The 24,100-nt window shown below is 33.4% G+C and overlaps 3 protein-coding genes across 3 annotated transcripts; 2 read left to right on the top strand and 1 right to left on the bottom strand.

Annotated features, from left to right (window-relative positions):
- The first annotated feature begins 1,538 nt into the window (after positions 1 to 1,538).
- On the top strand, positions 1,539 to 18,711 carry LOC127712033 (ubiquitin-conjugating enzyme E2-17 kDa-like). Its single transcript, XM_052218201.1, has 6 exons — positions 1,539 to 1,611; positions 3,058 to 3,121; positions 15,375 to 15,406; positions 16,189 to 16,266; positions 16,665 to 16,773; positions 18,283 to 18,711. The coding sequence occupies exons 1-6, from the start codon at positions 1,588 to 1,590 to the stop codon at positions 18,420 to 18,422; spliced, it is 447 nt and encodes a 148-aa protein (XP_052074161.1). The 5' UTR covers positions 1,539 to 1,587; the 3' UTR covers positions 18,423 to 18,711.
- LOC127712028 (putative ATP-dependent DNA helicase Q1) lies at positions 7,321 to 9,625 on the top strand. Its single transcript, XM_052218186.1, has 2 exons — positions 7,321 to 7,509; positions 8,134 to 9,625. The coding sequence occupies exons 1-2, from the start codon at positions 7,368 to 7,370 to the stop codon at positions 8,706 to 8,708; spliced, it is 717 nt and encodes a 238-aa protein (XP_052074146.1). The 5' UTR covers positions 7,321 to 7,367; the 3' UTR covers positions 8,709 to 9,625.
- On the bottom strand, positions 11,219 to 13,344 carry LOC127712027 (uncharacterized). Its single transcript, XM_052218185.1, has 2 exons — positions 12,621 to 13,344; positions 11,219 to 12,065 (listed from the first exon to the last, which is right to left on the bottom strand). The coding sequence occupies exons 1-2, from the start codon at positions 13,190 to 13,192 to the stop codon at positions 11,354 to 11,356; spliced, it is 1,284 nt and encodes a 427-aa protein (XP_052074145.1). The 5' UTR covers positions 13,193 to 13,344; the 3' UTR covers positions 11,219 to 11,353.
- Positions 18,712 to 24,100: the final 5,389 nt, after the last annotated feature.

The following is a 24,100-nucleotide window of genomic DNA, read 5'->3' as shown; positions in this document are numbered from 1 at the left end:
GTATGCATGTCGTAACAGAACAGTCGTGTGAGGTTTTCTAGCTCTATGTATTGTTGATGTTTCATATGGAATCCGTAGTTAATGCTTTTGTGAGTACAGTCCATCAGAATTTGTACAAGCATGTTACAGTTAACTAAGTTCTGATAGAGACCATTCTTTAAGTTGTCCAGGTATAATTTTATTTTCTGGAGGTGCCTTTCACGTGTATGCGTATGCCTATTGCATGAGAGTATGAAGTGTTCTAGGTCTTCATTTGCTGTATTACACAATGTACATATTGCGGATATATTCTTATTGTTTTTAGACCTAACTGTCTGTAGCATATACGTTTGTGTTACTAGCCTGCTCTTTATTTCTCCTGTTTTCACATTTGTAGGGTTGTTTCCTGTACACTGCCAGATATTATGTGGCATAAATGATGGGTTTTCCTGTATTTGAAGATATGCCAATATCTCGGTGTTTTATTGGATTGGTCTTCAAGGCATATTTCATGCCAGTATTTATTTGGATGATATCTAACTATCCTTTTCCATTTTTCCTTTGATTTTGGGTGTTTCATAAGATTCTTAACCGGTTCCATCCTGTACTTTGTCAGAGCTTCCTCTACTCTATTTAAAAATATGTTGCTTTTTTCATTTTTCATTGCAACTTGACGTTCCAGGATTTGAAATTCTAATGAGTTATTGTTTCTTATTATGTTCATCAACAAGGATAGCATATTTCTGTCAAACAACTAGTTGGAAAGTTCCATCGGAACGAAATAACTAGTTGAAAAGTTCCGCCGGAACAAAGTAACTGACGGAACATAGTGGCTGTTATACTTACAGGCATTATCGGTACTACCTGCTGAAACATTAGCATTACTGAAGCTATAGAGCGTGGCACGTTGATAGTAAACATGTATGATCTGAAATGTATATTCAGAATAAAAATATGGCATATATTGGTATTCATATGGTACAAATAACTGATATATATTTTAGAATCGGACGGGTATGACAATGAAGTGAAGTGACTATGGCAATGGCGGATCCAGGGGGGGGGGGGGGGGGTCCGGGGGTTGGAACCCCTCCTTTTTTTTTGACGATCAATGCATTTGAATGGGGACATATAGTTGGAACCCCCTCCCCCCCCCCCTTTTATCCTGGGTTAGGACCCCCCTTTTATAAATGGCTGGATCCGCCCCTGTATGGGAGGCTCAACACAGAGTCCTGTCCTCAGCATCTGTGATCGTGTTGTCATTTCTTTAATAAAGATGTTTTACCAAAATTTAATGTACATTCGATTACACGTATTACCTTATCATTCCAGTCCATTCCATGATTTGGTGTTATATTTTATGATGTAATCATACAGATAGCAGGTTATTGGTTTTTATAATCATATAACGAACTTTTTAGGTATACTGTTACAAAAAAAATTTCGTCAGTCTTTTTCGAAAATACATATGTTCAATATAACTTTCAATTTGACGTATCTATAAATTAATTCTAAAAATAACGCCGGTGTTTTCCAGATCTTTATTTTTATTGAATATTATTTTTGGTCTGATGACTTTAATAGATATCCGGAACTTTAACAATACAAATGGCGACAAAACGACTAAACAAAGTAAGTCCTAAATTACACAGTAAACGAAGAACCTTTTTCATATCAGTATAATTTGTATCTTTCTACAAGCAAACATACAAAACAGAAAACTACAAAATAAACCCGAACTTACTACTTACAAGTTACAACATGTACAACTTATCAATATCTTATAAAATAAAGTCAAGAGCTTTGAAGGTATTATTAATTTGGATTATGCCTTTATGGATTCTTACTGGATGCAAATGCAGACCATAATTATATAAAAAAAATCAGTTTCAGTTTCAGGAAATGTCTTTATATTCATTTGTTATTCGGTTTGGTTCATATCCCAACTGAAGTAAGCCAGGAAGAAGAAAGAAATATACAATGTATACATACAGTACAACGCATGCGTTATTGTTTACTCTTCACGATTTCCTATGATAAACTGTTTACGGGCTTAAATAACGTGTTTAGTCGGTACAAACACTAAATAGGGGGTCTCATTGGGGGGTTCTGATCCCGGTTTCGCTTACTGTTTTGTCAGATTCCTGTATCCCGCTTAAACTATGTACGTAAGCAATTCTCATTTTTTTGTAATTTCCCGTGTCCCGCTAGACTTCATTTCCAGTTTTCACGGCACAATATTGTGACTTTCACGTGTCACGCTTACAAATAATCGGCAATCCTGGGTCACGCTTAGACCCCAATGAGACCCACTAAATAAGCTTTATTTAAGGATGAAATTCAGTTAAATACCAATACTTTTTAAACCATTGGTGTTTTTATGTCAGTCATTTTCAAAAATATATCTTATGTAAGCTTCTACCGAGTATATATAACCAGAGACATATACATATATACATAGAGATTGGCAACTGCAACAGTGGTCAGCGAAATCCAATTGAAATTGTGTATATATGTCTCTGATATAACAGATAATTTTAGTTGGGATCTGTTTCATGTGTACAGGGGCCGATTCAGGTGGGGGTGTGGCGGGCGTACGCCCCCCTAAAATTTGCAAAGCATTGGTTGTCCTCAGCTTAATAAAGAATATTTCGATAATTTTACCTCCAAAAAAAAAACGCCTCGCTTCACTTGGTGAAATTTTAAATTTGCGCCCCCCTAACCTAAAATCCTGGATACGCCCCTGGTGTATGCTTTAAAAGTTTCATGATACCATGGATACGGACTATCATATAAACACATTACTGATTTTACAAGATCTGCTCTATCCTTGATAATTAAATACAAATGATGTATCTTTGCAACGACTGCAGAGGAGGAAAGACTGGGTATGTCAGTTGTGTTTAATTTTTAAAATGCTTTAAAATAGACGAAGAATGTGTATGATCAATGATGATAGAGAAAAGAGAAATGATAAACAGTACAAAAAATCGCAATATAAATTAGTTTTCTAACTTGCATTGCTGCTATTCCAGGACTGTGCCTCATGATTTAATCACGTGTAATTTTACTTTTCAGGAACTTAAAGACCTTTCTAGAAATCCTAGTCCAGGTTGTTCAGCAGGCCCTATAAACGATGACAGTAAGCAATTTAAATAATTATATTTATATATACTAGAAGATGCCTGCAAAATTGTGGTACAATTGGGCAGCCAAGTGTTGAAATAAAGAGTGTGGACCCAGCAATGACAAATGTTTGTTTTTAATCTACCATCTAGTCAATTTTTGCTAATAAATTGGTAAATTTTAAATAAATTCATCTTTTAGTCAAAACATTGGGTAGGAAGGAGGGGGGTTACACATAAAAAGGGGGAGGGTCCGAATATGTTGTTCTCTGTTCTTATTTGTTATCGACGGTCAAGTCGTTTTTCGGCTAATAAATTTGTAAGTTTAAGTAATTTGATCTTTCAGTCAACAGTCAGGGGACTTACTTAAATGAGTGATTTTCTAAATCACTGATTCAAGTAACATTATGTCCATAAAGGTTGGAAGTAAGAGTTGTCGTTCTTTAATAATCACCTATTTAAGTAGTTCAAATTAATCACTAGACTAAGTGATTTAATTTTATTGTAGCTTTAAATATAGAATACTAATGATCCAGGGACTAATTATGTTGCTAAAATTATCAGAACCAACATCTGTGTTGTTAGGATGACCGGGTCATATCAGGTGATGACCTTGTACTAAATCTAGGATAATGACATAAAAATCACTTGTTTAAGTATCATACCTCAGTTTCCTTCCAAAAAATCACTTCTTTAAGTATCATTATTTTAATAACCCCCACTAATTTCAACACCCTGAACAGTGAAATTTTGATCGCGAACAGTAGAATTTTATTACATAATCTATAAGATGAAACCTTGAATTTTACAGGAAAAATACTCCCACTGCTGGGAAAAATCTGTTAAGAAAGTATCAGTTCATTATGTAAAGCCATGTTTATAGCATTTTTTCAACTAAAATAGAATTTGCAGCTAAATAATTGCATCAAAGGCATAAACCTTGCTGCTTAAAAGAAGCAAAAAGTTCATTTTTTTCAATTTTCTTTGTGACAAAACTTCGAATTTGCTACTTAAATAAGTGATTTAAAAATCACTTATTTCAATAAGTCCCCTGACTGGTCAAAACATTGGGTAGGGGGTTTACACATAAAAAGGGGGAGGGTTCCGGACATTGGGTTCCTGTGTTTACACATAAAAAGGGGGAGGAGTCCAGACATCGGGTGCCTGTGTTTACACATAAAAAGGGGGAGGCCATGCGCGTAGCTACATTTACGTCAAAACGCTCGGGCGTGCACATGAATTTTGGAAGAAGAAAAAAATACTCTACAAAAATTAAAGGAATTGGTTAAAACCACACGAGCATTGTTCTTTCTTCGATGACTTGTAAAGTGAAGATAAAAGTGACTATAAATTTATTTTTTAAATCAGATGGTATCATATTATATATTTGTACATTTTCTTTCAAAGTCTGAATCTACTGTGAATTAATATTCAATATCCTATTGTTTAAAGCTATTTATTACATGAGGATGACGGGTTTGACAGCCTAAGGGAGATGGCACCAAGGATTTAATAAGGCAAAGCTTTTGTTGTACTTAATTTTATTGAAGTTTTCTTTATTCATGTTATTATATATATATATATATATATATATATATATGAAAGCTGAGATACGATATGTAGTTTTCATTTTCATATTACACCTGACCATCTATGATGGGATGGTTTCCAACGACAGAACTCTCGAGACTCTACCATTAACTGGCCACCCGCTGATTGATACTTCGACACAAACAACGGGTCAGTGGTAAATTGATATCGGCTGATTAGACCATCGCATTGGTCAATTGATTTTTCAGTGACTCTAGAGATATTCCGATACGCAGCGTCCTAGATAAACATGGCGGACTTTGAAAAGAAAATTAGACTCGTGAATGAAATAAAGTTAGTTTTGACAACCATTAACAAATTAAGGGGCACTGAATTTAGAATTTTGAAACCAGCTCAGTTTCTGTGTATCAGAGAAGCGTTGATTCGGGACACATTAGCCGTTCTACCAACAGGATATGGAAAATCATTAATATTTGAGACACTGCCGTATTTCAGAAATTCATCTATTCTGGTAATTTCTCCGCTGAATTCTATCATAGAGGAACAGTTAGTACGTTATGGAGATAAAGCTGTACATTTGAACTCAGATATTGTACGTTGCTTAAAAACTGGTGTATTATCTGAGGACTGTCAATATGAATTATAGTTATCTCGTACCATTGTAAACTCGTACCAATGTCAACTCGTACCACTAAAAAAAAACTCGTACCAATGCAAACTCGTACCACTGCTAACTCGTACCACGGTAAATTCATACCATTGTAAACTCGTACCAACTTATTTAAATGCATTCAAATGGTGTTTAATGATGAATATATACTTTAATTTCCCTCAATACCTCGTAAATCTGTAAAGTGTATATAATTTGAAATTACAATGACCAATTTGTAGCTAATTTTCCTTGTCTTATTGGATAGAGAAAACCGTGGCAGATTGGCTTTGTTGTCTCCCTTGAGTAGACTCTTTTTTAAACTTTTACTGACAACTATTTGATTTAATTTTTAATCATTCCAAATCAGTATCATTGAATAGATTTGTGTATTTTTCTTTTGTTTCTAAAAGGAATTTTTATTTAACGAAAGAATTTATTTATTGTGTTTTAAATAAACTCATCATAGATACCAGGATTAAATTTTGTATTTACGCCAGACGCGCGTTTCGTCTACAAAAGACTCATCAGTGACGCTCGAATCCAAACAAGTTAAAAAAGCCAAATAAAGCACGAAGTTGAAGAGCATTAAGGACCAAAATTCCTAACTTGAAGTTTTGCCAAATACAGCTAAGGTGATTCTATTCCTGAGCTAGAAAAGCCTTAGTATTTCAAAATTGCAAAAGTTTTGTAAACAGTTAATTTATAAATATGACCATATCAATGATAATTCATGTCAGCACAGAAGTGCTGACTACTGGGCTGGTGATACCAAAACAAAATCATAAAACATTCGTATTTTTTAATATATTTTTAATGGTACGAGTTTGCAGTGGTACGAGTTCTGATTGGTACGACTTCCCAGTGGTACGAGTTTACGTTGGTACGAGTTAACTTTTTTGGTACGAGTTTACGTGGTACGAGTTTACAATGGTACGAGTTAACTTGCTTCCGTCAATATGACATTGAAAAATTGAAAAGTTGCAATTTTTCATACATCTTGGGTCACCCAGAACAATTTATTGATAAAGCCGTGTTTGGACTTTTTAAGTCAGAGAAATGGCAGAGTAAAATCTCACATATAGTTGTGGATGAAGCACACTGTGTAGTTCAATGGGGTCATGGATTCAGGGAAAAATTCACTGAACTTGTAAAACTGAGGTCAATGTTTCCAAATGCAAGAATGTTGGCTTTGACTGCAACTGCTACAACCAAAATGCAAAATGAAATAAGAAAACAGCTTGGAATGAAGAGCGCATTGACTGTCCAATCATCAATGGACCGACCAAACATAAAATTGACATTGGTCAAAAGACCAGCTGGATGTGGTGGAAAAAACACTGTCCAGGAATCATATGATTTTATCTATCAACCATTAGTTGATGAACTACGGACAGACAAGTCAAGTTTTGAAAGGACAATAGTTTATTCGAAAATAAATTGGTGTGGCTATGGTTATGAGGAAGTGGTCAGGCCATTGAAAAATGGAGACAAAGAGGACAATATTGAGAAATGTTTTGCCCAGTTTCACAGCCCATGTACATCAGAGGTAAATGTCTTATAACTTTCTTTGGTGTCATTAAAGAAACTATTCAAATTCAAAAGAAATTAAAGGTTTCTGTCCCATATCATCAAAATAAGAAATTATAAAACATTTAAATTGCTAAAAATATATTTATTTTCCAGGCTCCATTTTTGCATGTACATGTATGTTCAGCTGGGTCTGTCCAGTCATCCACTGTATCACACCATTAATTTTAAAACGAGATTTTAAATCAAATATGACAAATCAAAATTACTTTCAAAGCTGAACCGTAATAGTATAATTCTATATAGCTATATATATATATATAGTTCCATGTACATTGAGATTTAAAATGAACGACAGCTCTGTCAAGCCTGTCTGTATGATGTACCACACCATCAACAATTTTGAAACTGAACCAGATCATTTACAACAAACATGTTACTGTACTGTTACTCATTTAGTCTGAGATTAAGAGTTGTCACTTCAGCAATCATACTATTTTTTTCTAAATATTTCTATTTTTTCAATTTTCTAGATGAAGAGCAAAGTTTTGAGTGACATGGCAAGTCCTGGAAGTGACCTTAAACTGCTTTTTGCAACGGAAGCATTTAGTATGGGTACAGATTCACCAAATGTTAGAAGGGTTATTCATGCTGGAGTTCCAAAAACACTAGAAAGTATGTTTCAAATACAATTGCAAATTAAGTAGTCTATAATAAGATATAAAATTTCACTGATCACTCGAGATGAATTTCATTGAAAATTGGATTTTGTCCTCTAACTATATGCTTTCAGATATCACACCGAACAAAAAAAAAGCCTCATTTTCGACCTGTACACTTGACAAGTTTACGATAAAAATGAAAACAAACAGACAAGTTACTTGCATATTATAGTTTTTTAATATATATACATGAATGTATTTCAAAACATCATAATTCAGTGGTACAAAAAAGCAATAAATAATATGCATATATATATATATATATATATATATATATATATATATACAATGTCTATACATATGTACAATTAAATTCATCAATTTATACACACAAAAAAAAACAAGTTAAATACTGTAATACAGTATTGGAATGTCCATTTATCAAATTTTGTATAAATTTATCGTTTATACAAAAATCTACCAGTAAAAACCTTTGTTAACGTTTCAAAATTTGGAATGTTCTTAATTTAAATTAACCTATATATATGTACATGTATGTTATACATGTGTTTTTACATGTATGCAAACATAAACAATGATAGATAACAATTAACATGTTAATTTATTTTCATTTCAGTATACATACAAGAAATAGGCAGAGCTGGAAGAGATGGTAAATCATCAACAGCTATTTTGTACTATAACAAATCTGATATTTCACAAGCTGTTCCTGGTATGACAGATGGAATGAGAGATTATTGCAATTCAAAAACTTGTCGACGTGCCTATTTATGTGAACATTTTGGTTGTGAATTCAGTGAAATGAATTTCAAGCATGAATGTTGTGATTTATGTGAAATGGAATGCACATGTAATCAGTGTTCTGAAACAAAAAGTGAAATTCCAAGTGAAATGGAACAAACAGACAATATCATTGATGTGCCACAATCTGCTACTGATGTTGGTTTAAAAAGTTCAATATTAGCAACTGTTATCGACTATTTTGAATCAGAAAACGAATGTCTTAACATGCCAAATGCAGCAATTTATACAGGTCTCACCAAAGAGCTTGCAAACTTGATATCTGAGAACTATCAAGCCTACCTTTCTGGTACCATTATACTAGAACAATATCCTAAAATTGGTCCAGAAATTGCAGAAAACATTTCAATCATTGTTCAAAGTATTGTGCTAAACAATTCATATTATTAAAATCTTAATTAATCATCATTATTTATTATTGTATTTTTGCAGACCAGCAGTTGTACATGTATAGATATGGTTTTAGGCTTAACCAATTTGATTTGTACTTTTTTAATTCATGCACTAATGCTGGGGAAAAAAAACCATTAAGGTGATCAAAAGTATTTTTTCTGCATTTAATAAAGAAATGTCAAGTCATAGTATAAAGAATGGAACTGGGGAATGTGTCAAAGAGACATCAACCTAACCAAAATATACAAATTCAACCGAATGCTATCAATGTGACTTAAGTTTATTCTTATGAATCTTGTGTCATACAATGTAAAATGCATGTTTAAAGACTTTGAAAGTGATGCCGCAATGTCTTGATCTTTATTCCATACAACTATAGGAGCCAAAAAGAATATTTGAATTGTAATTGAAAGTATAGCATATATATATAGCTGCAGTGCGGAAACATGCCCCAAAACACCACACTGAGGAATAAACCTTATTTATTAAGATAACTTTTTAGAAAAAAATGATTTGAAAAAGAGAGGATCTTGGATAAACAAAACAAATTTTATCACATTTTAAAAAACATATAGATCGATTCTTTATATCTATATATACATTACATGCATATTGGTAACACATTAAACAAAATGCTCCGCTGGGGCGCAGCTTGATACGACTGCAGAGGTCGAACCCTGAACAGTTGGGGCAAGTATGGACACAACATTCAAGCTTCATACAGCACTGAATTTGGATTGTAATTAAATATTTGACACAGCATAGGTTTCTGATACAGAATGAATGTGGTCTAAGAACTTAAAAATTTTTAATTTACCTATTCAAACCATATCATTATTATTTGCTTTTATATATAAATCAGAAATAACCAATTTAAAATGGAAAATTTTAAAGAAAAAAAAAAGGAAACAACCCCCCCCCCCAAATTTTTTGAACCCCCTTATGATTCATCACCCCCAAACTCAATCCCAGCCTTCCCTTTGTGGTATGGTACCTTGCAGTACAATTTCAGAGAGATCCATACACTTGAACTCAAGTTATTGTCTGGAAACTAGAAAAATGCTTGTTTTTTGGCCCCAAATTCCTCAACGTTTAGGGCAATTACCCCCAAACTCAAACCCGACAATAGAGCAGACAACAGCCGAAGGCCACCAATGGGTCTTCAATGCAGCGAGAAACTCCCGCACCCGGAGGCGTCCTTCAGCTGGCCCCAAATGCTTTCAAGTTTGACCTATTATTCTGCATTGCAATATTTAATTTCTTATCAGGAAACTTAAATATTTCTGAATTTACAGTTTTATATATGATATCATTTTTACACTAGTCATTTTTAATAGAGCCTTTCATAGCTTGACCTGTAATTGCGTTAGCTTTTATATTAAGTCTTCGAATTTAGCACAAGACTGCCAGCCTCTAGCCTGTGAAAATCTTTTCTGTTTTGTTGATTTTTGTGAATTTTGTAATACAATCTTGAGAAAAATGTGGAGAATAATGAATTTGGTCCTGGAAATGCCAAACCACAATTTATGACTGTATATTTACTACTTTAGGTCTTTGAAGGAATGTTGTTGCATTGGCAATCATATACCACATCTTCTTATGTTTTAATATTACCATTACATACATGTACATGTAATGTACATGTACATACTGAGATTGATAACTTTTAGAGACATTGTGTCAGTCATGACAGTCTTAAGCCAAGGACAGACATACAAAAACCAGGTGTGATCTCATGCTGTTTTTTAATTAACGTTACCTGAATCAAGCTACATGTGTAGGAGCATGATATTTGTTTTAAATATATATGTCAAATATGAATAAATTACTTAACAGATAAACTGTTAGATAACATAACCATGATAACTATAAACCTTGTTTACAATTATGTAGTATTAGAAATTTTGCTTCTTTTACAGGTACTCACGAATATTATTATCCAAACATTTTGCCAAAGGGGAGGAAGAAAATATTATTTATATGAATTTTGCATTTTATTTTTTTTTTAAACTGAGCTTTTTCCATCTAATTTTCTTCATCATATATTTGTACGTAGGTACAATGTACATTTTTAAAATGATAATTCTAATTTTCTGTCATGACTAGTACTTACTGTTGAGCATACATGTATACATATACATGTACATATACATGTATGAATGTAATCCTCTGATAAAAATTATTAATTTGGTGAGTTAAAACATTTCAAAAGGCAATGGGTTAAATTTTCAAGCAGGTTCACATACATTGTATCAGGTATAAAAAAAACTGAAAAAAAAATGTTTGTTTATCCGCTTTTTACCCAACCTAATGTCCAAATTACATGTACATACAATTTTGATCTGACAATAGAAAGAAATTGTATTTCAAAATTTCAGAACTCAATTTGTTCGAATATTTTGAATTTTGATTTCGTGTCAGATTGATATACATGTATGTGTGTTACTGAAATAGATTAGTCATCACACTGTTTCACACATTATATACATGTACATGTGTATGTCAGCTGCATGTTAATGTACATTGTATGTACATGTACAATGTACTTGAACATGTCATTTGTGCATATATATACATGAATTTGGTACATGTAAGTCACTGAGTTGTTAAACAAACATTTTTTTTTAACCATTCAATTAAAATCAACAAGCTATATATAGCAAATAAATTACCTTTTGATCACACAGGTTGTCAAACAGGTTGATGCTTATAACTCTCTGCACCTTACTCAGTTCATGATTTCTGCCCTGTGCAAGAACGGAATACAAAAATCCAATTCTTGGAGTTAAAGATGCAACTCGTTCTACTTTAGTCTTTTGTTCCAAACTGTCAGGGACTAAAAATGCCAGCAAAACATCAACAAGAAGAGGGAATTCTGTCACTGCCTCATTTACAATACTGTCCCAAGTAAACTGTTTTAAGTCTTCAAAATCCTTTGTCATTAATGTGCTTATTTTTCCATGCTTTCTGTTTTTCAAAATTTTGTGTTCTTTTGATAACTCCGAAAACAGTTCTTCTTTCACAAGAGTTTTAATTTCAGCAAATTGTAATATGGTGTTAACCAAAGTTTTCCGTGATCTTGTTGGCAAAACAGAAATAACAGTTGAGAATTCCTCAGAAGACAAAATGTCACAAATTTCTGGTTGTTCAAATAATTTCTTGTGTAAATCGTTATTTTCTGTTGTTTTCAATGATGATTCAGAAGGGTTTTTTTTCTTTCTGGAACATGCTTTCTTTCTGTTGAATTTCTCTGAAGCACTGCTTGCATAGTTGTGCTCTTGAAGTGGCAACTCATGTTTTTTGCTTAATTTTAATTCTGAACCTCTGTTTTCTGGTTTTGGAGTTGACGTTATACTGTAATGTAAATTAAAAAAATACATATAAATAATAAGGTAAAATATCAATTTAAAATATTCAGATACATGTACACTGTACATTTGCACACATGATTCAGACATGACAGGTCATGCAGTTAGTACATGTATATAAAAAAATATTTTCTATATTAGGTACAAATAACATAAATAATGAGATGTGGTATGAGTGACAATGACACAACTCTCCATCCAAGACGCAATGTATTTAAAGTTAGCAATTATAAGTACGGCCTTCAACAAGGAGCCTTAAAAAAAATTGCTCATACCGAACAGCAAGCTACATTGTATAAAGGGTAACAGGAATGACTGAATTACACCATTATTAACCGAATAACACTTGTACTGACGGAATAAGACTCGAAACTTTAATATTAACACATATTGGTGACTTTTAAACATTGTCATTGATTAAAAGGGCCCCAAAATGAACAGGAAATTCAAGGGTTTAAAGTTTGAGAGGCCGGACAGTCCCCTTTTCTTAAGAGGGATATATCATAGATGCAAAACTGTAATATTAAAGAATTGAACTTACCATTTACTTTGCACTGTACTTTTGTTGATGTCTGCTATGGTGCCAGGGGTTGTACTATAACTCTGGAAACTTGGTTTTGGAAGAATAGGTGTTAATAATGTAATGTATCCAGAATCTGAAGAATTAGAAAAACTCAGCCTCGGAGTTGTTGGTATCACATTCAGCACAGAACTGTCATTTTCTTTATCCTCTGTAATGATGCTGCATGTTCCACTATCTGGAGTATTTGGGAAAAGTTCAGTTTTAGCTCTTTCTTCTATCGACTCACTCCGTCTTTTTGTTGCCTTAGATAAATGTTCTGACATGCAACGTTTACCACCTACTAAATCTAACTTTTCATTACATTTTGAACGAAATTCTGAAACTTGTTTGTCTATACTCAGTAGTTTTCTTTCACAGTTTCTACAAACGACACCTTCTAAAACATCTATTTCGCCGTATTTCAGAAGCAATGTTGACAAATTTTTCTTAAGACCAGCATCAGAATTAAGGTGTCTCCAAGTCGATCCATTTGGTAAATCAACAATCTTGCATACAGTACATATATTCTTTCCAATTTTACGAGGAGTCATATTTACTTGTTCGGCGCCATTTTCAATGTTTATAACTATCAACTCTCGTAATTAACGAGAGATAACGGTACAGCCTTAATCGTGGCTGTCTTATATTAGCGCTGACCTGTTGTTTGTGTAGATAAGATTGAAACAACAGCAGGGGTCCAGTTTAGACTCTACCAGAGGCTAAATGACTGGCTTGGTCGTGATTTATAATAAATCCATAAACAAATCTGGAGTGGATATGAGTTTGTTACAATAACCTTGTCCCACAACTTACATGAAGGGCGATAAAATTTATAAGCGAGATATTGAGTTATATACCGTAGAAAGGCTTGTATAGTCCGCGGTTTTATTCTCCAAAATTGGACCTTCCAGACGGGGTGCGGACTATAGAGTACAATAAGCAAGAAATAAGAGAAAAATTTCAATTTCGCGGGCGAGGTGGTTTGTTTACGTTCCGCCATCTTTGTTATTTATATTGTAGAGGGCGCTCTTATCATTTTTCAAACTAATAATTTTAACTCATCCATATTAATAAGTTATTTCTATTCAATATCAAATTAATACTGATAAATATAAAAACTAAACCTTTCATTACAAATTTCTCGTTTCTTTTCAATGCATTGGTTGAAATAAACTGGTATCTGCTTGATTGAAACGATACAAACATAGTGAAAAAGACAACCGTAAACCAGCTTAGAATTTGTAAACTACAAAACGTAATCGGTCATTGTTCGTTCCGTTTTGGTGTTTCATACTGACTAATAGGGTTTGTATTAGCTTAAGACCCTTCAAACATTAATGTGATAGATATATTAAAGACTGTTTTACAAAAGGATGGAACTGTTTTACTTTCAAAGTCGTATTATAGTGATATCTGTTATGTACGGATTTCGACTCTCACCGGTTAATTTCTTCTTTTACACGTGCTTTTTAAACTTCCTGTTTAAACATACACAAGTTTCTAAATTGTTTTTTAAGTGAATTAAACTTATTTTAACAATCATGAAGCGTTCTAGAATCATTTACAAGCAGTTTCAGCTTCTGTTTGATGATGGAAAACAGGGTTTTCCAAGAAAATACCGCAAACGACCGCACAGGATTTGAAATTACCGGAGTTTCATTAGACCTTTCCTAACAGTTACAAAAAGTTTTTTTACCTAAAATTTCGTGGGGAGAAGGGGGTGCGGACTATGTACCACTGCGAACTATACAAGCCTTTCTACGGTATATCATGTCTAGATATGTAGATATTGTAGACTATAGAAACTGCAAAGGACTCTAGAATATTTTACGATACATGTTATTGATAGAAAAAGAAAGTATATGGAGTATCCACCCATGACACAAAATCAGTACATTCACAGCAAAAAACACACAAAAAACAAAGGAACAGCACTTTTATTGCTTTACTTCATCTCAAAGTCAGTCAGGGCTTCAACATGGAGCAAAAAAATACTCTCACCTCTCTGCAATTTTTAGACGGCCCAAAGCAATGGTTTGAGCGATATTTGCAAAATAATTGTACAGCGCATAGCAACAGTTTAAGCGGAATTATTTGCAAAAAAATTTGAATAGACTTTGTAAGATGTAAACCACCTAATCGGGCCCGATCAAAAAGAAATTACTGGAAAGTAGTATATATTTAAAACAAAATTGAATTTGTTTGTTGGCTCTAATTCTGATTAATCTGCGATATCTATTTCCTGTATTAATTCTACAATCATATCAGATACATTGACCAGTACTCTTTCTTTATAGAATCTATTTAAAATGAGAATTATGTATTGCATTTTTATAATGCAGAGTATAGTGTAGTAAAAATTCATATCTATAAACAAAACAAAAACATATATCAAAAAGTATATAAATAAATCTGAAGCGCATGCATCAAGGAATGAATTACTAAAACTATGTGAAAACGTAGTGGATCGTGTGAACGTAATATATTAAGAGTGAAATTCGAATTCATTTTGTATCTTGCGCTTAGTAGGGTAAAGTGGCTTATTTCAGTTAAACTTATCAGAAATCTGTGTTCTTTGATGAATATTCACCTAGAATATCATTCATACACAAAAGCATTTCAAAATATATGGCAACATTTAGAGGTTAAAAATAATGGTCGTTTTTTGAAACACAAAAGATAAGAATATGAAATGTAGCTAATGAAAAAAAAATTGTTTCCTTTATTTTTCAGTGTTCAATTGGGAGGGCAGGATACAGGGACCAGTGAGTATAGGCTTTGTATAAAGAGGGTCCAGATGGGCTTTTCATAATTGAGAATAACTGACAAATACTACAGAATAATGGACCAAAATAATCAAGAATATGGAGAATTATACAGTGTTACAATATTCATATAAAGAATAGAAAATAATTGACCAAAAATATAAATATATATATAGAGAAAAATGGCTTAAAATATTAAAAAATAAAGAATTGAGGGACCCCCATTTAGATCCTCTTTAAACTAAGATACCAAATGGTGAATCAAAGCTCATAAGTCGAAAAAGACTGACTAAATCATGCAAAATAACCACAAAATCTTTGCTATCTTTTCTCATTTTGAGCAAACAGGTCAATATCATCTATCAACGGTAACTGTTCGAACACACCTCATACATGTCATAATGACTCCATCATACTCAGAAAAAAATATGTTATATAGGTCATCAGTTTTTTTGTAATTACAGAAAGGACTTTCTCAAAACCCAGTGGCGGCCCTTTTTTTGACTATTGCATTTGAATAGGGACATTTAGTTGGACCCTCCCCCCTTTTATCGTTGGTTGGGAAGCACCCTTTTAAAAATGCCTTGATCCACCCCTGAAACCTGATGTCTATTCTGCTTGTACTGTTTTCAGTTTTATTATAATGACTATATTATCCTAAAGAAAGTTCCTATCAATTTTTCTGGAAGGAGTAGGACCAATTTTTTCTGTATTAATGTTTCACTCACATTGTCAAAAATCTAAAAATTGACAAAATCCTATTGGATAATTTGTCGTTTCAGGATGGAACTCCTTATGCTGGAGGGTTATTTTTCTTGCGGATAATGATTCCAAGTGATTATCCTTTAAAACCACCAAAGGTAAGTTTGTTTATTCTATAATTGTTTTCATTAGATTATACTTTGTATGAAGTCAATATGATAGAAAAAAAGATCCGGTGTCCACGCTTCGCTTATGTAAAGTAGTCTCAGACTATCATAGTGTAGTCTCAGATCAAAGTGAATGAGGCAAAAAAAGTGAAAAAATACAAAATTATATAAAAAATTAAAATAAGCATATATCAGTAAAGGATTTGCTTAGAGATAAAAGCACTGCATATAAAAATATAAAAAGGGCAACCTTTGTTACAACAGCGCACTCCTTTAGTGTTACAATAAACATGTACTGTGAAATTTATAAACTTTAAACTAAGTTGCGCTTTAAGTAATATTTCTATAGTCAAGTAATATTTCCATACTTACATTTCTATTATTTGCAGGTAAAATTTACAACTAAGATTTACCATCCAAACATAAATGGAAGCTCAGGAGAAATATGTTTAGGCGTACTTAAGTCAAATTGGGCACCATCTTTAGACATACGTAAACGTAAGATGTAGCTTTAAGTTTCAACATGTCAGGTAGAATGCTACTACATTGTAAATGAAAATAAGGATATGCTGTATGATTGCCATTGAGACAACTTTATCCAAGAATACCAAGGACAAAGATGTGACCTATTAAATATCACCTTTAACAGTCCATTAGGTTTCAATATGTCCAACGTATATATATATATATATATATATGAGGGTCTAAATGGGGTTTACAGTATTGAGAATAATGGGGGAAAATACAGAATAATTGTCAAAAAAATTTAAAAACGGAGAAAAATGGACCTAAAATTATAAAGAATAGAGAATAACGGGGTGTCAAAATAAAAGAATAGAGAAAATTTTGTAGAAAAAAGAAATTAATAACCCCAATCCAGACCCTCATATATATATATTATAACACAAAAAGGTTGATGACTAGGTGGACTAACCGGTTTAGAAAACAATATATACCAGGGTAACAGAGTGGTAGTCTCTAATGGAGCAGGAAATACTGACTGACCCTTTAGGGCACCTAAGTTCACATACTTTATTTTTACGTGTGGCATAACAACCAAATCTCTGGCTTTTACTGGGAATACATATGTAATACAACTGCACAAGCGCGTGGCTTTTACTGTGAATACATATGTAAAAAAAATACACAAGCGTGTGGCTTTTACTGGAAATACACATGTAATACAACTACTCGAGCGCGTGGTTTTTACTGGGAATACATTTGTAATGCAACTACACAAGCGTGTGGCTTTCACTGGGAATACATATGTAATTCAAGTACACAAGAGTTGGTGTTTACTGGGAATACAAATCTAATACAACTACACAAATGCGTGGCTTTTACTGGGAATATAATATGTAATGCAACTACACAAGTTCATGGTTTTTACTGGGAACACACATGTAATACAACTACACAAGCGCGAGGCTTTTATCATTAGGAAAATATATGTTATATAACTTCACAAGCGTGTGGCTTTAACTGGGAATACTTATGTAATACGTGTGGCTTTTACAGGAAATACATATGTAATACAACTACCATGACAAGGGCGTGGCTTTTACTGGGAATACATATGTAATACAACTACATATTCGCATGGTTTTAACTGGGAATACATATGTAATACGTGTGGCTTTTACTGGGAATACATATTGAATACAACTACCGTGACAAGTGCGTGACTTCTACTGGGAATACATCTGATATAAAACTACACAAGCGTGGGTCTTTTACTGGAAATACATATGTAATACAACACCACAAACGAATGGCTTTTATTGGGAATACATATGTAATACAACTACACAAGAGTGTGGCTTAAATGTGGGGAATATATGTAATACAGCTACACAAGGTGAAGCGTGTGAATTTTTACTGGGAATACATATGTAATAAAACTACACAAGAGCGTGACTTTTATTGAGAATACATTTGTAAATTCAACTACACAAGCGTGTGTAATGCATTTGCTCTATTTTTTATGATTTGTTTTTTCTATTACAGTGTTACTAAATATAATATCACTATTAAGTTGTCCAGATCCTGATGATCCACTTGAACCAGATGCTGCAAAACTATATGAATCAGATAGGACACAATACGATAAAACAGCGAAGGAATGGACACGAAAATATGCCATGTAACGTGGTTAACTGGGATGTTACATGTAACATTTTCATTAAATTGTGTACTACGATACTTTGACATATCTAACTTTTCATTTTAGTATGTTTTACATTAAAATGTCATTATTGCGTGGCTGAAATTTATATTAACTTGCACTAAGTTGATTTATATGTTGAAATAATTATACTTGTTGTGAAGATTGTAATGAAATAACTCTTGTAAGCATATGATACATCTATATCAACAACATTGGTTTTTGTTCTTGTTTGTGGTCCGTCAAAGGACATGAATAAATTTTATATTTTCTTGCCTTCTTTTCATTTGTAGGTTATTCAGTGTTGGTAATTTTTGGTATTATTGACTGCAGATCACAGTAGAACAAAGAAAGGTTCATATTAAGATCCCATTAGTATGTTATGCATGTAATGTTTCCCACTGGACGTTTAACACCAATCCACCATCATTATCTAATTAAAAAGTATGAACGCACTTCCTTAAATGTCACTGGAATGATACTTCTCACGTTATTTTGAGACATTTGTTTTTATACGACCGCAGAAAAATTTGCGTTCGTATATGGCTATCATGTTGTCCTCATCGTTGTCCGAAGACATTTGGTTTCTGGACAATAACTTAAGCATAAGTTAATGGATCTCTATGAAATTTAACTGCAAGATTCAATAGCACAAAAGAAAAGTTGGGATTGATTTTGGGGGTTATGGTTCCAACTGTTTAGGAATAAGAGGTCAAAAAGGGGCCAAAAAAGGCATTTTTCTAGTTTCCGGACACTTGTTTATAAATTGTGAAATTGTACCATAAGGTTCCATACCACAAAGGGAAGGTTGGGAATGACTTTCGGGGTTAAGGCCCAAACCATTCAGGAATTAGGGGCAAAAAAAGGGGGGAAAAAAAGGTTTTTCTGGTTAATGGACAATTACTTAGGTATTAGTCTATGGATCTCTATGAAATTGAAACACAAGGTTCCATACCAAAAAGAGAAGGTAGGGTTTGACTTTGGGGGTTATGGCTCAAACCGTTCAGGAATAAGGGACAAAGAGGAACAAGGTGTTTCTGGTTTCCGGACAAATTCTTAAGTATTGGTCAATGGATCTCTATGAAAATGTACCACACGGTTCCATACCACACACACAAGGTTTGGGTCAATTTTGTGGGTTGTGGCTTTAATCGTTAAGAAACTAGAGGCCAAATAGGGCCAAAAACAAGACTTTTCTAATACTGGCTAAGCTGGTTCTAACATAAATTATTTCTGATCTATATAAAGAAACAACAAATACTGATATGGCAGGAGATACACACCAAACAGGGTGTGTTAATTATTTGTCCCCTACTGATGAAGTCAAAAGGGGACTTTAGGTTTGCACTCCGTCTGTCTGTCCGTCCGTCCGTCCGTCCGTTCGTTTGTCAGTCTGTCCGTTCGTCCGTCCGTCAGTCTGGCAAATCAGTTTTCCACATTTTTTTTCTAAGTGCTTGAAGATATTGATTTGATATTTGGTATACTGGTATATTTTGGTATATCATGACAGGTTACAGATAAAGTTCGAATTTTGTTCCGGTCTGATGATTTTGTGCAGAGTTATGGTCCTTGGACTTAGAAAATTCACTTAAGTAATCAGTTTTCCACACTTTTTTTCGTCATGCTTGAAGATATTGACTTGATGTTTGTTATAAAGTTTACACCATGACAAGTTATAGATCAAGTTAGCATTTTGTTCCAGTACAATGAATTTTTAACCGCTAGGGGACTATGTATTGCCATACTAGCTCTCAGAATGCTTGTTATATTTAGTTTGTAAACAGATTTACTAAGTATTGCGCAACAGCAAAGTATTGCACAACAGCAAGAAATCTTCAATTGAAAATAAATACAAATCTTTTAACCAATTTCAATGAGGATTTTTAAGTTATCTGACCACATTTATTCTGTGTCAGAAATCTTTTATGTGTCAAATATTTAATCACTATCCTAATTCAGAGCTGTATCAAGCTTGAATATTGTGTCAATACTTGCCCCAACTGCTCAGAGTTCGACCTCCGCGGTCGTATCCAACTGCTCCAGGCGGAGCACATTTTTATTATACTTCATGTCAAAATGCCAAATTTTGATTGGTTAATACGATGGAGATAATTTACTCTATCACATGGCAAATACTCTGTTACCCCTCAAGGAGACGCTTGATCAAGTGTGCCCTTTATTCAAAATGGAGGTTGTTATGTACAAGACGTCATAGTTTATTACTTTGAATTTGAACTTTAATAGACAGCAATAACAGAGCATTCAGTATACTAAATTAAATAACACATATCTGAGAGGGCGATAGAGCAGATTGTTACCCCTCGAAACGACATTGTCAACCTTGGCTTCACCTCAGTTGACAATGTTTTCTCGGGGTAACAATCTGCTATATCACCCTCCTCTATGTGTTATTTATGTAATGTTTGTATTACCTTATCATTGAAGTTATTATTTACGCATACTTCATCTTATTGGGCTATGACTACTGGACCATACGATTGGTGTCACATGCAATACCTGTTATAATATATGGAGCAATTGATCACAATCTTGGTTATGACGAGATTTTAATTTGTACTGCCAAAAGTTTTTGTTAACTATTTGTATTATAATATATCACTTTGAACCTAATAACAGAATCAAATCTATAATCGTGCATGGCAAATATACTAATACCAAAAAAAAAACGTCAATATGCGGTCTTACTCAGAATGAAACTTATTTTAAAAATTTATTGGCGTTTAACGTCCATCGGCAGATATTACATGTATATTCCGGAGGACGAAAACATTAATGTCAAGTGAATCTAGCCCAACATATTGAGTATGTTTAATTTTTAACGTGCTGGCTTACAAGGTAACAGGAAGAAATGTTACCCCTAGAATATATACTTATGATAAAAAAAAAAATACTTGTTTTTCAAATCTGTTTCTTCTATATATTATTTATCATTAAAAGAAATTGGAGACATGTAGGAAACGTCAGAATTTAATCTTCGAAAAACACCTTACTTGTTGAATCTGTTGGTATTTTTAACACCATAGTTTAAAAATGTGACTACCAACTACCTAAGAGCATGCATGAGGAGTGATTCATCCCATAGGAACAATAGCTTTCAAAATTTACCGTAAATTTCAATAATGATATCTGTTTTACATAATTTATTGACTGCTAAAACATAGGGTTTAGTTTCGTTTGACATTTCATGTGACGTGATAATACATCTATCAAGTTACGTCAATGGCCAGGGTGGCTTTTTATTTTTAATTTATATGACATCTTAATAAGAGAGGTTGGACAGAGGTGTGTATGTGCGTGTGTGTGTGTGGTGGGGGGGGGGGGGGGTCCCTGATTACCACTTTCCTCCCTTACTCCGAATTCTGCTACCCCTTATTCCCAGACAAAAATCGGTAACTTTTTTTAGCATTTCCTTATTTTTTTGACTCCCCCTATTCTCCCCGTTCCCGCCCCCTGACCCGTTTTGTCGTGCATTATGTACAGTTTTCAATTCTTAAAAAGACTGGTAGGTTGTAGTGAAGCAATAATCCAAAAAAATATGGATAAAACTACTAGGCGGTCAGAGTTTGATTTCACTCTGAAAACATCTTTTAGATGACTGATCTGAATAAATTTGTTGATCATTCAATATTCGTCTACTTGGCAATTCTTGACACCAAAACTGAAATATTTTGTAAGTGACTATCAATAAGACATGTTCGCCGAATGATTCATTCAAAGGATACTGTAATTTTACAAAATCTAGTGTAAAATTTGATAATGACATCTTTTTAACATAATTTATTGTTTGCTAAAACATATGATTAAGTCTTAAATTGACATTTTTATTTAGTTGGTGTTATTACTATACAGTTTTATGCAAATAGGCGGATGGATAGCTGAACATTGAACATTGCAAATAAGTACTTCGCCAAGGTTAAACAGCTTCCAATTAACCAAGCAAACGAGATGAAAACTGAGTTTTCACGACTTGCAAATATTTTGTACTTCACAATTTTGCGTTTAACTTTTACATTATAATTAATTTATGCGTATTAATTCCAAACGAGGAGGTTTGAAAAGAGCAATTATTTAGCCCCAGAAATTGCAAAAATTGTAAAATTATTTAAGCCTTTCAAAAGTATTAGAGAATGTGGACAAAATATCTACAACCCTAGCTTTTCATCTCCAGACTTCGTGTGCATTCAAAGCAGGCAGTCTTTTTTTTCATTTTTTTCATTTTGTTGTGTATGTTTTGCATATATATATTATAAAAATTAAAACAAAAACTGTTGTCGCAATTGTTTTTAATCTTACTGGTCCATATTAAAAAAAACCAACAACTCATGATTGTTCATCTGTTGAAGAATGATCTTGACTTTACTTTATCCAAACTCTGCAGAAACATATTGTTAACTCACAATGTTCAATAGTGCATTTCTCTTACCTTAAAATTAATCGACCTTGTTAATTTCAGTTCTTTATATACAAGGCAAAAATAATTCATTCTTGTCTTATGCTTTTAGTTTGTAAGTTTATTGCAATAGGCCGTCAGCTTTTCTTCGACTTTTGAATGTCCCCATGCAGTAGCGGATCCAGAAATTTTTATAAAAGGGGGGGGGGGGGGGGGGGGGACTGCCATAAGAGGGGGCCCACTTTGTCATGCTTCAGTGATTCCCTATTTAATCAACCAAATTTTTCCCACAAAAGAGGGGCCCGGGCATCCTGCCCCCCTAAATTCGCCTCTGCCATGGTATCTTCCACCTCTTTTTTTGCTCAACCCTGTTCAAAAGTGTCATTGAACGGTATTTTACTTCTATTAAAGAGAATGCTTACCAATTAGCCTGTTTTCACTATTTTACATATTTGACCTACAATCAATGCAGATATGATCTTACATTTCCAAAACCATCTTCAACAAAACACCTGTAAATAGTGTTCATAATTTATTAACTGTTTATCTACTGAATTTGCATGAAATATTTGCCACTGGACATTAAGCAAGCAACAATTAAACTACCGAGGTAAAGACAATAACTAGATACTTTGTGTTGCTTTAATCATTGTCATGTGCTTATCTCTAGTTGAAATATTCAGAATGTCAACTGATAGGATCTAAAAAGGTGAAATCACGATATCTTTTTTCTGACTGCCATTAGAATTATTGTTTGCTTAACGTCCAGTGACAAATATTGCATTCATATTTATGAAAAAGAACAGTTAACAATTATCCAATTTGGTAGGTTAAAAAAATGATAAATCGAGAGAAGAATGAGAAATTGTGCTTGCCACTAGTTTAAAGTGCACAAGGGCATGTTGAATAGAAGGGCAGAAATTATTCAAACCAGATATCCTTGTTCATCTATAGATATCGAAGAGCCCAACAGACTCCATTTAACATGGATCTAACTTACAAAAAAAGTAGTTCAGGTGACTTTAATTTTAAATGAAAACGTATCAACTGATAATACCTTTATCTTTAGTACTCATCTTTGCTAGCCAAGGGTTACGATCCGACCCGCTCGGATCATTACCCTTGGCTTGCGAAGATGTTAGTTCTAAGCTGTTCAGGAAGTGACAAGAACTATTTATTATATGGGTAGATTGATTAATTGATATGTTATTCGCTTTAAGTCCAGTGGCCAATATTTCATGCATATTTAG

Source organism: Mytilus californianus, unplaced genomic scaffold (genome assembly GCF_021869535.1).
Source record: "Mytilus californianus isolate M0D057914Y unplaced genomic scaffold, xbMytCali1.0.p SCAF_8, whole genome shotgun sequence".
Classification (NCBI taxonomy): Eukaryota; Metazoa; Mollusca; class Bivalvia; order Mytilida; family Mytilidae; genus Mytilus; species Mytilus californianus.
Note: the sequence above shows the minus strand (reverse complement) of the source record. Positions and strands in the feature narration are given on the sequence as shown.